Consider the following 15190-nt stretch of genomic DNA (forward strand, 5'->3'; position numbering starts at 1 on the left):
TATAAAAGTATTCTTTAAAGATTTAAAACTGAACAGAGCCACAAATACGTGGGTAATTTCTGTCAAATGTTTCCCAAATCATATCAAACAAGTTCAAGTAGACTATTTTCATAGTAGAACCATAGACAAACAATAGCCTTTTGAAAAAGTTACCCTTCTGGTTTTACAAAAGCCTGTTTACTTGATTCCACACTTCTATGCAACCTGTTGAATTTTTTAAGAGGTATTTGTTTACAAATAGGTAGCAGTAACAAAAAATGAGGCTAGGGCAACAGGTAACTGAAAGAAAATTCAAATTGAGGATTTGATCACTGAAATTAGAAATTTTACAGGCGCCTGGGCGGCTCAGTAGATTGAGTGTCTAACTTCAGCTCGGGTCATGATTTTGCAGTTCGTGGGTTTGGCCTACGTCAGGCTTGCTGCTGTCAGCACAGAGCCCACTTCAGATCCTCTGTCCCCCTCTTTCTCTGCCCCTCCCCCACTCATGCTCGCTCTCTCAAAAATAAATTTTAAAAACATTTAAAGTTTCTCCTTCTGACCCTCCCCCTCCCCAGCTTGCACACACGTGCTCTCTCTAAAATTAAAAAAATTATAAACTTTATTTATACCATAATAGCCTAGCAGATGCTTTTAACCAATATGTTTCAATGCCCAAGAAATAGAATATTCATGGGGCCCTTGGGTGGCTCAGTCAGTTGAGCGTCCGACTTTGACTCAGGTCATGATCGCAAGGTTGGTGGGTTCAAGCCCCACTCTGGGCTTTGTGCTGACAGCTCAGAGCCTGGAGTCTGCTTCAGGATTCTATGTCTCCCTCCCTCTCTGCCCCTCCCCGCTCATGCTACGTCTCTCAAAAATAGGTAAACGTTAAAAAATATTAATAATAAAATAAAAAGAAATAGGATATTCACTATTCTTCAGGACGAACTTTTCTTCAAAAATAAATGTTTTACTATTTTATTTGTTACTCTAAGTACTACTGCTGTATCCTAATTAGAAATGTCTATCAAAAGATTCTAAGCAAACAGTTAAAATTCAGTTTGGGCACTTAACGTTCATTTCTGTGAAAATTTTATTCAGACAAACTTATTTCTCAAGCAGCAATTCAAACAAATCTAAAGTGAATTAAAGTACAAAAGAAAACCACATTAAGTTTAAAATAATCAGAGAATCACGATGCTAACGTGACTTTTAAAATCACCTAGACCTCCTCCAAAAACAAACAGAAAACAACAAAACAAAGACATAAACAAAATAAAAAATAAATTTTTAGAAATGATAAATGAAAAGAGAGATCACCTAGCCCAACCTTTGCAAATGCAGAAGTAATGCCTACGATGTTAACATTTCGGTTTTTTAAACGCATAAATAGTTCTGGAATATCTGCTATGTATAGGACAATGTAGGTAAAGTGTCTGCAAGAACTCTCCTCAGAAGTCATGGGGCTTTTTTACATACAAAAGTCAAAGGACTTATTGAAGAATTTTTTGGAAGTTTTAGCATAACTTGGCACCAATGGTAAGGACAAATAACTTGAATGCACAAAAGAGAACTTTAAATACTTAGGCTTAGCCATTTGACCTTCAGCATATTCATCCATCCCTCCAACCAACCAACAAGTATCTATTAAATACCTACTGCATCCCAGTAGTTTAGTGGGGGAATTAAAGCCATCAGTTAGTTTGCTGTAACACTGGAAGTGCTACGAGAAGAGAAGCAGGGTATGCTGTGGGACAATATAAGAGGGGCACAAACCACACCTAGGTGTTCATAAAAGGCTTTCCAGAATTGAAATCTGAAAGATGAATACTGTTAGGGGTGCCTGAGTGGTTCAGTCAGCTGAGCATCCAACTTCGGCTGAGGTCATGATCTCATGGTTCATGAGTTTACTGAGCCCCAAGTCGGTCTCTGGGCTGTCAGCAAACAGCCTGTTTCAGATCCTCTGTCCCCTCCCTCTCTCTCTGCCCCTCACCCACTCACACTTTCTCTCTCTCAAAAAAAATAAATAAACATTAAAAAAAAAAAAAAAGATGAATACTGCTAGCCAGGCAACAGAAGAGAAACAGAGTGCCAAGCAAAGAGGCAGCTTTTAAGAAGGCCTGGAGAGAACACTATTTGCAGACAAACTCCCAAGTGTTCAGTAGGGCTCAAAAACAAAAAGATGAGGCTGGTGAGATAAGCAGTGGCCAGATCACAATGCCTTGTCTCCTAAGAACTTTAGACATTTCAAGAACTTTAGACAGAGCCACTGAAGGCTTTTAAGTACAGAAAGATCTGATTAGATCTCCACTTTGGAAAGACTTGGTACAGTATGATGGGCAATTTATTGGTTTGCAATACTAGAAGCAGATAGATCAGTTAGGGGACAGTTTTAGTTGCCCATTCATTTATTCAGAGATGTTCACTGGATGCTTTCTTCGTGCTAGATACTGGTAGACGATGTGAATGACACAAAGTCCCACCTCTTCGGAGTTTGGATTCAGGCCAAGAGACGTTGGCACTCTGTATCTGAGTAGAAGACATGGATTTGGAAGAAGAGAATCCAGAAATATTTAAAAGTTGGAAAAAATAAAATAACAATAATAAAATAAAAAGAAATATTTAAAAGGAAACAAAAGAAGGTAGCAATGGGGGTGAAGGAGAGAGAAGACTTAAGGATGGTAATGAGCTATCTGGCCAGGCAGACAGCGGTATCCCTCACAAAGAGAACAGAGCAGCAGCAGGCTCGGTAGGGAAGTTCAGGTCTGGACACGTCAGGAGACATTCATATCCAAGAAACACCAGCAATGTGGATCTGAAACTCCAGACAGACAGATCTGGCCCTAAAGTTCTTAACAGGCCGTCAACTTCATGAGAGAAGAATCTTGTCTTTGCTCACCACTGTATCCCCAGTGGACACCAGGCACACAGGCAGCACTCTCTAAATATCTATGAAATGAATGAATGGGATATACATTTTGGAATGGTCAACAAACGGTAACTAAACCCATGGGAATGAACAGTATCAGTTAGGCAGGGCACAAAATGAAAACTAGAGGGGAGCTCAGAAAGAACTCCAAGGAATACCAAAGTTAACAATGTAAGAGGAATCCAGAGTGGTCAGAAAAGAGGAAAACTGGAGTGGCTGGCTGGCTCAGTTGGTGGAGCATGCAGCTCTTATTCTCAGGTTTGTGAGTTCAAGTCCCAAGTTGGGTATAGAGAGGAGGAGAGGGAGGAGGAGGAGGAAAAAGAAGAAAAGAGCAGAAAACCAAGAGAGTTGAAAGCCACAGAATCAAAATATGTTTCTTCAGACTCTAAACTATAGAGAACAAATTGATGATTACCAGAGGGGAGGTCAGTGGAGGGGACGGGTGAAACAGGTGATGGGGATTAAGGAGTGTGCTTGTTGTGATGAGCATAGGGTGTTGTACGGAATTGGTGAATCACTATATACTGTACACCCAAAACTAATATTACACTGGAATTAACTGGAATTTAAATAAAAATGTATGTATATATACGATATATATATCGTATATAGTGTGAGTGTATGATATTTCTTAAGTGACCAAAAGAATCAAATGTTGCTGAGAAGTATGAGAAAAAATAAAAATAAAAAAAACAGAAGAAATGCACTTATGAGAGCTGCTTACTTTTCTGAATTTTCAAGAAAAATGAAAGGGTAGGAGAAACTGACTATATACATCTAAAGTTTCAGGTCTAAAACCTTACTCTTATGAGATGGATTCTTTCATGCATGGGCAGCTTACCTTTCTATAAACTTGTTTGTTCCATCTAAAGTGCCAGCCTCTTTACTTTTTATCACATCACCTTTTTTTACTTCCTGTGTGGCATCTATCACAATCTATAATTATAGTGACTGGCTTGTTTATTCTTTAGTATAATATAAACTCCAAAAAAAGCACAGGCTACCTTCCTTGTCTGTTTTGTTTGTAGCTATATTCCCAGAGCCTACAACACTGCCTGGCTCAATAAATATTTGTTCTTTTTTTAATTTTATTTTTATTTTTTTGTTGTTAAGCATCTTTAAAAAATTTTTTAAAATGTTTATTTATTTGAGAGAAAGAGAGAGAGAGAAGAACAGGGGAGGAGCAGAGAGAGAGGGAGAGAGAACTTCAAGCAGGCTCTGTGTTGTCAGCACAGAGACCAACCAGTGTAAGGGTCAATCCCACGAACCGTGAGATCATGACCTGAGCCAAAATCAAGAGTCAGACACTCAACTGAGCCACCCAAGTGTCCTTCTTCTTTCTGATCATCCGTGTATCTTTTTATCTTTCTATCTACCTATGGAAATGGGATAGGAAAGAACCAGAAGATCATGGGAGTTTCCTCCCAGCTCTTAAAAAATAACTTCAGGAAGGGCCAGTGAAAATACATTTTAAAGAACAATAACAGAATGCAGTATCACAGAAAATCTCAACCTATCTCAGGGAATCCAATCAGCAGAGTCCCAAATAAAAAATTCTCGGGATCTATAATCCTACTGAAGCAGGTAAGCAGTCAGATGAGATATCCTAGAAAATATATTATAAGTCTAAAAAAAGGTTACTAGAGAAAACATTTAACATAGGGTTAGTTTCTCAATTTCTGTATCTTGGCTTCAAAGGGGAAAAACAATCCCTCATATTTTTATGCTGTAACTTTAAATAAAAAATCTTAACCAACTTTTCAGTCTTATAGGTCTCAGATTTAAATTCCCTATAGAAAAGTATCTAAACTGCAATTATTTCTTCCTTTCCAGATGAGTACATTAGATCATTATAAAAATACTAACTTATTTATCTTTGTAACAGACATAATACTATCCTCTTAAAAATTAATTCAAATAGAATATTAGATAATATCAGAAAATGTTCTCAGTGTAAATAATATTGTGGTTATGTGGTAAGAATGCTCTTTTTTAAATTATATTTAATTTTTTTTAATTATTTTTATTTTTTTAAAATAGTTTCTATGCTTAGTTTGGGGCTAGAACTCACCAGCCACCCTGAGATCAGGAGTCCCATGCTCCACTAACTGAACCAAGGTGAAATGTCAGAACATCTGCAATTTACTTTGACATGTTCAGCAATTTGAAAGTGTGTAAATTTTGAGTGTATGTATCTATATACGTATATGTATACACATACAACACATACACATATATAGGTAAATACAACAACTGCTGAATCTAAGTGATGTATATACAGATGATCAATGCACTTTTAGTTTTCCTGTATGTTTGAACATCTTCCTAACAAAAAGCCAGGGGGAAGGATTTACTGAAAAAGTTTACTGACTTAAAAAAAAAAAAAGCAAACAATATTTCAAAGTTCCTAATAACTCTATATCCTCAACTTGGAAACTTCTCTATTGTATTAATAGGTAGATTCCCCAGGGCCCCTGGGTGGCTCAGTCCGTTAAGCATCTTGATTTCAGCTCAGGTCATGATCTCAGTTTGTGGGATGAAGCCAAGTGCCCCCCTTCCCCCAAGGCTGTTAGCATGGACCTGCTTGGGATTCTCTCTCCCCACCTCTCTCTAACCCCTCCCCAACTCACGCTCATTACCTCTCTCAAAAGAAATTAAATGAAATGAAATGAATTAAAAAATATATATGTAAATTCCCATGGTTGAGTTCCAAAATTTTTGGAGGCACGTATTATGCCAAACTATTAGATACTACAATCCCTAAGTGAATAAAACAGTCTTGCATTCAGATAACTAGGGGTGCCTGGGTGGCCCAGTGGGTTAAGCATCCGACTCTTGATCTCAGCTCAGGTCACAATCTCACAATGCACGAGTTTGAGCCCCTTGACAGGCTCTGCACTGACAGCACTGAGCCTGCTTGGAATTCTCTCTCCCTTTCTCTCTCTGCCTCTACCCCATTCGTCCTCTCTCTCTCGTTCGCTCTGTCTCTGTCTCTCTCTCTCAAAATAAATAAACTTATAAAAAAAAAAAAAAAAAAAAAACAACCTAATAACTAAATATGGCCTGGCTGGCTCAGTGGGAAGAGCATACAATTCTTGATCTCAGGTTCCTGAGTTCAAGCCCCACACTGGGTGTAGAGATTACTAAAAATAAATAAATAAATACCACTGGCTAAAATCTCAAAATGTATAGTATTATATGCACATACTTTTAAATACCAGCTTGTCTGAATAGACACATTACATATATTATTAAACTGGGTCTATGTTGATATATTTGATATCCACCAAATAGTAATTTATTTAGGTAAGAGCTGTATTCATTATGAGTGCTGAACACAGCAAAAAACTATTTTTAAAATAACTCAGCCATTAACTTGGCCAACAAAACACATTTTTTGGCTAGATTCTAATACTATCTCCACTGGGAACCAAAGTCTCCATATGATTGAAATATGCACTGTGTAATGAACCGTAAGCTAAGGAGTCTGAGAAACAGGAAGCAGACTCAGGCACAGAACGGGATCACCAAGCTATGGCACATACCACAGTAACCTAGTGAGCAGTCCTTACTCTACTAATCCATCCTCTCATTAGAGATCTACCTGATCTAGCTAGGTACCTTACCGTTTTTATATTCTCTCTTGTGATTTTAGAGTTTTTGTTGGGGCACCGGGATGGCTCAGTCAGTTATGTGTCCAAGTATTGACTTTGGCTCAGGTCATGATCTCGAGGTTCGGAGTTCTCACATCCGGCCATATGCTGCCAGTGTGGAGCCTGCTTAGGATTTTCTCTCTCTCCCTTTCTGTTGCTCCCCCGCTTGTGCACTGTCTCTCTTGCTCTCTCTCTCTCTCTCAAAATAAAAATTAAGAAAGAAAGAAAGAAAGAAAGAAAGAAAGAAAGAAAGAAAGAAAGAAAGAAAGAAAGAAAGAAAGAAAGAAAGAAAGAAAGAAAAAGAAAGAAAGAAGTTTGTTTTAAAAAAGTTTTTGTTGGGGCGCCTGGGTGGCTCAGTCGGTTAAGCGGCCGACTTCGGCTCAGGTCATGATCTCGCGGTCCGTGAGTTCAAGCCCCGCGTCGGGCTCTGTGCTGACAGCTCAGAGCCTGGAGCCTGTTTCAGATTCTGTGTCTCCCTCTCTCTGACCCTCCCCCGTTCATACTCTGTCTCTCTCTGTCTCAAAAATAAATAAACGTTAAAAAAATAAATAAAATTTAAAAAAAATAAAAAAGTTTTTGTTTCTTTTAGTAATCTCTACACCCAAACATGGGGCTCAAACTCACAGCCAGAGATCACACTCTTCTGACAGAGCCAGCCAGATGCCCTCTCTTTTGTGATTTTAACCAAATGAAAATGTGAATGTCCCTAAAGCAAGGACACATAATGGTATCTCACTTATATACCTACATTCAGAAATCTCTGAAGGTAAAAAAAGGATAAGATCTGTCTTAAGAGTTAATAACCATCAATGGTTAAGTGACTGCCATTTCAAAAGACAACAACCCAACACCACCACATTCAAACACACACCTAGAGAACAAACAGATTGTTCATTTCAGAAAGGGTCTCGAAATAGGGACTGACTAGGAGCAGTATGAAGTTTATTCAAATGGTTCAAGAAAAAAAAATTTGTTTGTTTGTTTTTAAGTAAACTCTAGGCCCAAACTGGGGCTTGAACTCCCAACTCTGAGATCAAGGGTCACATGCTCTACCGACTGAGCTAGCCTGGTGCCCCAACAATAGTATTTTTTAAAATATGAAAATATGGGGGCTCCTGGGTAGCTCAGTCAGTTAAGGTCCAATGCTTGATTTTGGCTCAGGTCATGATCTCGCAGTTCGTGAGTTCAAGCCCCACGTTGCTATGCACTGTCAGATTTTCTCTCTCGCCCTCTCTCTCTCTCTCTCTCTCTCAAAATAAATAAACATTTAAAAAATAAATAAATAGAAGGAGTTTGAAAGCTAATAAATAACACGTATATTCAAACATGTAAGATGACAAATGCTGATACTCCCTGGACACCAATTTGCTCTCCTGTACTGACATTTGGCCACCCTCTCCTAATGCTCTACTTTTGTGAAATAAAGCAGCAAAGTTCACTTTTTTTTTTTTTTTTTTTACATTTATTTATTTTTGAGAGACAGAGACAGCGTGAGCAGGGGAGGGGCGGAGAGAGAGGGAGACACAGAAGCAGAGGCAGGCTCCAGGCTCGGAGCTATAAGCACAGAGCCCCATGTGGGGCTCAAACCCACGAACCATGAGATCATGACCTGAGTCGAAGTCGGAGGCCCAACTGACTGAGCCACCCAGGCACTCCAAAGTTCAATTCTTTAAGCCAACAGAGTTGACAGAATTAAGGCTAGAAGTCTGAAGAACCATCACAATTACTGACTTAAATAACAACAGTACCAAAGGCACAAAATAAACTTAATGTTGAGGCAGACGTGTAATTTCAGTTCTTCAACTAAGTCTTCAGCAGCCACTATCAACAAAATTTAAGTCATAAGTATGCAAAATTACTCTTCACTCCTATTCCTTGATAAAAAGTCATATAACTCAGTGAAGAGACATCAAATTTTCCTTTTTAAGTGTTTATTAAAGAGATGAACTTAACCGTCATTGTAAATTACCTTGCAAACAAATCAAAATTAACTTCTTCAAGGTGCCTGGGTGGCTTAGCCTCTTAAGTGTCCAGCTGCTGGTTTCTGCTTAGGTCATGATCTCATGTTTCATGGGATCAAGCCCTGAATCAGGCTCTGTGCTGACAGTGAGAAGCCTGTTTGGGATTCTCTTTCTCTCTCTGCCACTGCCCCACTCTCTCTCCTCTCAAAATAAATAAAAACACATTTTAAAAAAAATTAACTTCTTCAACAGGTTTGATTAAAATATTTTTTATGATAGGCATTTGAGTAGCTCAGTCAGTTAAGCACCCGGCTCTTGGTTTCGGCACAAGTCACTATCTCCTGGTTCGTGAGTTTGAGCCCCATGTCAATCTTTGCACTAACCGCACAGAGCCTGCTTGGGATTCTCTCTACCTCTCTCTCTTTTTCTATCTTTCTCTCTCAAAAATAAATAAACATTTTAAAAAATAAAATATTTCTTATGAATGAGAACTATATCAATAAAAAGAACACTGAATGTCCATGCCTGCTTTCCTGCCCCAAAATCTTATCACTCCCATGTTCACACACTTCCAAAGAAAACAATTTGATTAAAGTCTTCATATAAAACATCAATTTTGTTTCTGCTTTAAGTGCTGATTCACTGGGGAAAAGTTAATTTGAAAATTCTTGGTGGTCTCTCTCACCTCAGCATTTTTTATTATTATTTTTTTTAATGTTTATTTATTCTTGAGACAGAGACAGAGAGTGAACAGGGGAGGGGCAGAGAGAGAGGGAAACACAGAATCTGAAACAGGCTCCAGGCTCTGAGCTGTCAGCACAGAGCCTGACGCGGGGCTCGAACTCACGGACCGCGAGATCACGACCTGAGCCGAAGTCGGACGCTCAACCGACTGAGCCACCCAGGTGTCCCTCACCTCATCATTTAATCACCTCAATTTTTTAAGCAAAAAGCCACAGAAAAGCAGTCATAACATCATGCAAATCTTCCTCCCGGCAAGGATATTCTCTCCTCAGCTCATTCTCTTCAGATGTGCTTCTATAGTGCAGGAAGGAAAGGGAGGATTGAAAAGGGTGCACCTTTATTTTTATGTGCAGTCTCCCTCTATTCAATCATGCTAAATAAACTCTCACTTTGAAAATAATGGTGATAAGAAACAAGGCCCACAGAATCACTTGGAACTAAACTTCTAAGGAAAGGGCTCTTAAACTCATTTGCCTACTTATCAGAAAAGTATTGCCATTTTTTTAGTTACTCAAAGCAATCATGTTTATTTTAAAAGAATCAGAACTTGCACAAACAAAAACATCAAAACACTAACATATTCTTCCCAAGAATAACATCTCTCTCCAGATCACTCTGTATAAAAACTTTTGTTTTCAAAAATCACTAATAGGGGCATCTGAGTGGCTTAGTCGATCAAGCGTCCAACTCTTGATTTTGGCTCAGTTCGTGATCTTGCAGTTGGTAAGTTGGAGCCTCACATGGGGCTCCACACTGACAGTGCAGAGCCCGCTATGGATTCTCTCTCCCTCTCTCTCTGCCTCTCCCCCACTTGCACTCTCTCTCAAAATAAATAAATAAACTTAAAATATATACTACAAAACAAAAACAAAAACAAAAACACTGATTGGGGGGCGCCTGGCTGGCTCAGTTAGTAGAGCATACCACTCTTGACCTCAGGGTCATAAGTTTGAGCCCCACATTGGAGGTAGAGATTACTTAAAAATAAAATCTTAAAAAAACAACCACCGATTTACATATATTATTCATAGGGGCGCCTGGGTGGCTCAGTCAGTTAAGCATCTGACTTCGGCTCAAGTCATGATCTCACAGTCTATGAGTTCAAGGCCCATGTCAAGGCTTTGTGCTCACAGCTCAGAGCCTGGAGCCTGCTTCACATTCTGTGTCTCCCTCTCTCTCTGCCCCTCCACTGCTCGCTCTCGCTCTCTCTCTCTCTCTCACTCTCAAAAATAAACATTAAAAAAAAAGAAAAAGAAAATCATTCTAGGCCAAGGGAACAGCATCGGCAAAGGCATCACACAGGACTTAGATAAGAAATAGAAAGATGTAAGATGAACAGAGAGCCCATAGGGGAGAGTAGCAAGTAATAAGATGATAGATATCTTGATTAGCATTCGAAACTGATCATAAATTTGTCTAAAATCAGCCCTTCTTATGTTGTTTTTAATTTTTTTTTTTTTTGAGAGCGAGAGCATGAGGTGGGGAGAGGGGCAGCAAGAGGGAGGGAGGGAGGGAGGGAGAGAGAAATAGAGAGATAGAGACAGAGAGAGAAAAGGAGAGAGAGAATCTCAAGCAGGTTCCATGCTCAGCTCGGACTTGATCCCACTACTCTGGGATCATGATCTGAACCAAAATTGAGACTTGGATGTCAACCAACTGAGCCACCCAGACACCCCTCCTTTGGGTTGTTTTTAAAGATTCACAAAAATAGCAGACTAACTACACACAAAAAAATTCAAGTAAAAGCAAAGAAAAAGACAGAAAGTATTCAAATTAAGTAATACCACTAGAATAAAGATTAAATTTCCGATCCCTTGCTGAGAATTCCTGCAAGCAAGAGATTAAAGAGCTTTACACCCCCTAAAACATTCTCACCATTTATATACCCTCCTAAATTTCCACAAAGGTGCTCAGAATTTCCTTTACACTTTCTAGTAATGGACAATTTCCAGGCTTTCAAATACTTTTGCTGTAAATACCCGGAGGCACTTTTGCTGTAATAGCAGACTCTTAGGCTCCATATTAAAGGCCACAAACAGAGCACTCACAAAAAATTAAACACAGAATTCACTTCTGCATGTTGGCCTAAGAAAGATTGAATTTCTGGAGACTGGGTAAATCTTGATTTATCATCTTACATGAAAAGGGATAACAAGGTGGTTTTATGTTTTTATGTTCTGGGAATTGGCTCATCTAGCATTTCATCAATGCTCTCTATTCTCAGGTCATGGCTCTTTGCCCAAAGGTTTCATTAGAATTTACAGACATGTTTGAAAAAGTATCAGTTACAAAAAAAGTCATCGGACAACTCATTTTTTAAAAGTCATTTACTGGGGCACCTGGGTGGCTCGACTGAGCGTCTGACTCTTGATTTCTGTTGAGGTAAATCTCAGGGTTCCTGGGTTAGAGCCCTGTGTTGGGCTCCTTGCTGACAGCATGGAGTCTGTTTGGGATTCTCTCTCGCTCTCTGCCCCTCCCCCGCTTATGCTCTCGATGACACACACACTCTCTCTCCCAAGACCAAATTAAAAAAAAAAAAAAAAAAGTCACTTACTTATGAAATTAATATACAGTCCAGTGCCTGGCAGTTAGTTTTATTTTCTGATTCTGCAACCTGTGGCAGATGTTTTTCTTAGCACGTGTGATCCTGGCCTTTTGCCATGTTCACACAGCCCTAAAGGAGTTTAAAACTGGAGGGAGCATTGCTTTTATCCAAGGTGATAGGTTCATGCTGGGGTTGCTCCTCACCTGTGTATATATGTCTCTTCCCAGTACCTCCCATTACCCAATACTGGGGAGGGTCTGCATGAGGATGAAGACACAGCAGGCCACTGCAGTGGTAGTATAACACCCCTGTTCTATAAACAGTGCTAATAAACTAGAAATCGCAATCCCATCTTTTTGTTGTTGTTGCTTTTTATTTTGAGAGAGAGGAGAGAGTGAGAGAACACACACAGGAGGGGCAGAGAGCGAGAATCCCAAGTAGGCTCCATGCTGTCAGCACAGAGCCCAATGTGGGGCTTGAACTCATGAACCGTGAGATCATGACCTGAGCCAAAATCAAGAGTGGACACTTAACCAAGTGAGCCACCCAGGCGCTCCACAATCCCATCTTTAGATTTTTTTTCAATTCCTTCCTCCCTATGTACTTGGAAATACTCTTGAAATAAAATCAAGTTTGCTTGGCAAATCCAATGCCATTACTTTGAGACAAATGGATCACAAAATCAGAACTAAAAATCATTGCTATAGTCCAGCTTTAAAAAAAGAGAAGAGGGATGCCTGGGTGGCTCAGTCAGTTAAGTGTCTGACTTCGGCTCAGGCCATGATCTCGCAGTCTGTGAGTACGAGCCCCGCATCACTCTGCACTGACAGCTCAGAGCCTGGAGCCTGCTTCAGATTCTGTGTCTCCCTCTCTCTCTCTGCCCTTCCCCCACTCAACACTCTCTCCTCTCAAAAATAAATAAACATGAAAAAAAGAGAGAGAAGAAATGGGGCTCCTGGGTGGCTCAGTCAGTGGAGCGTTGGACCTGATTTTGACTCAGGGTCATGATCTTAGGGTCCTGGGATCCAGCCCTGCATTGGGCTCTGCTCCTAGTGTGGAGCCTACTTAAGATTTCCCCTCCCCCCGCCCCCCACCTCTCTCTTCTCTCTCTCTGCCCCTCCCTCCCCCCCCCCCCCCCGGTGCTCTCTAAAATAAATTTAAAACAATTTTTTTTAAAGGAGAAGAAAAAGGAACTACTGGACCTAATACAAAGGTATATGTGACAAAATTAAAAGTTTAAATTAGGGCTAGGAAATAAGCTGCGAAAAAATCTCACATCCTAATAACTTTTCAAGCATTTTTGAAAGAGAGCATATTGTTGGTTCAATAATTACTTACTTAGCTTCTTTCTATCACCAGGTATTTAGCTAGGTGTGCTAGATGCTCACAAACAAAGATGAACAGGACACTTCCCCTGCATTAGTTAAGTTCAAGAGAAATAATGCCAGCACAGCCTGAAAGCTTAAATCCTTGACTGTCTCAAGAAGTCCAAGGCCTATCACTTGCTACTCCAGAGCTCCAAAAGGTTCAGACTCGAGGTGAGGGCGCCGAGGTCACTGCAGAGATGCTAGAGTTAACAGCCGGCCAAGGGCACCTGTAAATTGCAGTCTGAACAAGGTTGCCCACAGTCGCCTACACCTCCTCAACCCCGCCCCGCCCCCAGTCCTCTTTATAAATAAACGGGAGGGTTTTTACGGGGAACTGTCCAAGGTGATCACCTGACACGGAGGAACGCTTTGGTGTGAGATACCAACAAAATAAAACTGTACACTCTCTATATTTACAGAGTGTTGCTCTACAACATCTAAGGGCTGACAAAGTGTCAACCAAGGCACATAAAACAAAATAAAACCTTTTTCAACAGGGCTAAGACGTCAAGAAGAAACTGACCGAAAGAGGGAGATCTCTAACTTCCCAAAGCAGCAACCCCCTGGAAAGGTACTGGAACCAGCGGAAGTTACATATCCAGGACAGAAGTGTTTAAATACAACCCCCCTTCCACACATACACACGCACACACACACACCATGGTAAAAGTTTGAACTGCCATCTGACTATCCTACGGTGGTCGGAAACTTCCCTAAACTACAAGCGAGAGCCAGCCACACTAAAATCGCCCTCAGTCAACCTCAGGTGCCCTCAGGCCAAGCTGCGGCTTCCTCCCCGGGCCTTGCCTCCTCACCTCCCTCCCTTCCCCCGGACACTCACTAGCGTGCCTCGGCTTCCGACGCCGGCCGGGGTCCTGAGGACCTCGCGGCCGCGGGCTCGGCCCGGGGGGCTTCGGCCTCGGGCCCGCCTCCAGGAGGCCCGGCGCGCCCCCTCCCGGGCCGGGCCGGGCCGCGACCCCCGGCCCCCCGGCCTGCCCTCGGGCCCGGCCCCCGCCCTCCCCGCCGGCGGGCCCTCACCTCCTCGGCGTGCTTGCGCAGCGCCTTCTCCCGCTCGTACTGGGTGATGAGCTGCTCGTTGTCGTCCCGCAGCAGCTCCAGCTCCACCTGGTGCTCCTGGTCCTGCGCGAACACCGAGTCCAGGTTCTCCAGCACGGCCACCACCAGTGGCATCAGCTCCTTGACCACCTCCTCGTCGTAGCGCCCGATGAGCCGCTCGAACTCGCGGTAGATGGAGCCGGCCAGGCCGGACACCCGCTCCGACATCACGGCCCCGGAGCCGCCGGGCTCCTCCTGGTACACCACACCGTCCTCCAGCTCCATGGTGGCGGGCGGGCGGCCCGGGGCGTCGCCGGCTGAGGAGGCGGCACGGGCCCGCACGGGACGGGCCCGGCTGGGGCTAGGGCTGGGGCTAGGGCTGGGGCTGGGGCTGCGCCCGGCGGGGTGGGGGGCCCGGGCCCGAGGAGGGGAGGGGTGGGGTGAGCGCACTCAGCCCAACGGCCGCTGCACCAACTGCCGGGGCGGCCGGGCCGCGCGCGCCACACGTCACCTGCGGGGCGGGACCCGCGCCGCGTCGGCCCGATGGGCGGGGCCCCGCGGGAGGCCAGGCGCGGCCGGGGGCGGGGCCATGCGTCATCGTGCGCCGGCGGAGGGGGCGCCGTGGCGTCACCACTGGGCGCCGCGCGGCGGGCGCGTTCGCCAATGGGAAAGGCCGCGGGAGGAGGGTGGCGAGAACTGTCAGCCCCCGGCGGGATTTGCTGGGCGGGTCCCAAAGGAAAGGGAGGGGTTCTGGAAGAGTGACTAGCAGTCCAGAATTAACATAGCTAACATTTCTACTGCCTTTTTAAGCTCACAAAGGGCTTTCTCATTTGTTCCTCACACCAGGCGTGGTGCGGTAGACGTTCGTCTCACAGACAAGGAAAGTAGGCCCGGAAAAGTTGTGGTTCACTCAAGGTCACGCAGCTAGAACGGGAAGGAGGCTGATGTGGGGCTCAAAC

The 15190-nt window shown here is 42.8% G+C and overlaps 1 protein-coding gene across 2 annotated transcripts in view; it reads right to left on the bottom strand.

The window, feature by feature from the left end:
* Positions 1 to 14681, bottom strand: part of SPAG9 (sperm associated antigen 9) — a 133709-nt gene extending 119028 nt beyond the window's left edge. The window contains exon 1 of one of the 2 annotated variants that reach the window (XM_058704499.1): positions 14214 to 14681. In XM_058704499.1, coding sequence (XP_058560482.1) covers positions 14214 to 14516 — 303 coding nt within the window. In that variant the 5' untranslated portion in view covers positions 14517 to 14681. The remainder of the gene's footprint in view (positions 1 to 14213) is intronic. The other variant, XM_058704501.1, reaches the window with a different exon arrangement.
* Between the last annotated feature and the right edge of the window lie 509 nt (positions 14682 to 15190).

Source organism: Neofelis nebulosa, chromosome 16, assembly GCF_028018385.1.
Source record: "Neofelis nebulosa isolate mNeoNeb1 chromosome 16, mNeoNeb1.pri, whole genome shotgun sequence".
Taxonomy (NCBI): domain Eukaryota; kingdom Metazoa; phylum Chordata; class Mammalia; order Carnivora; family Felidae; genus Neofelis; species Neofelis nebulosa.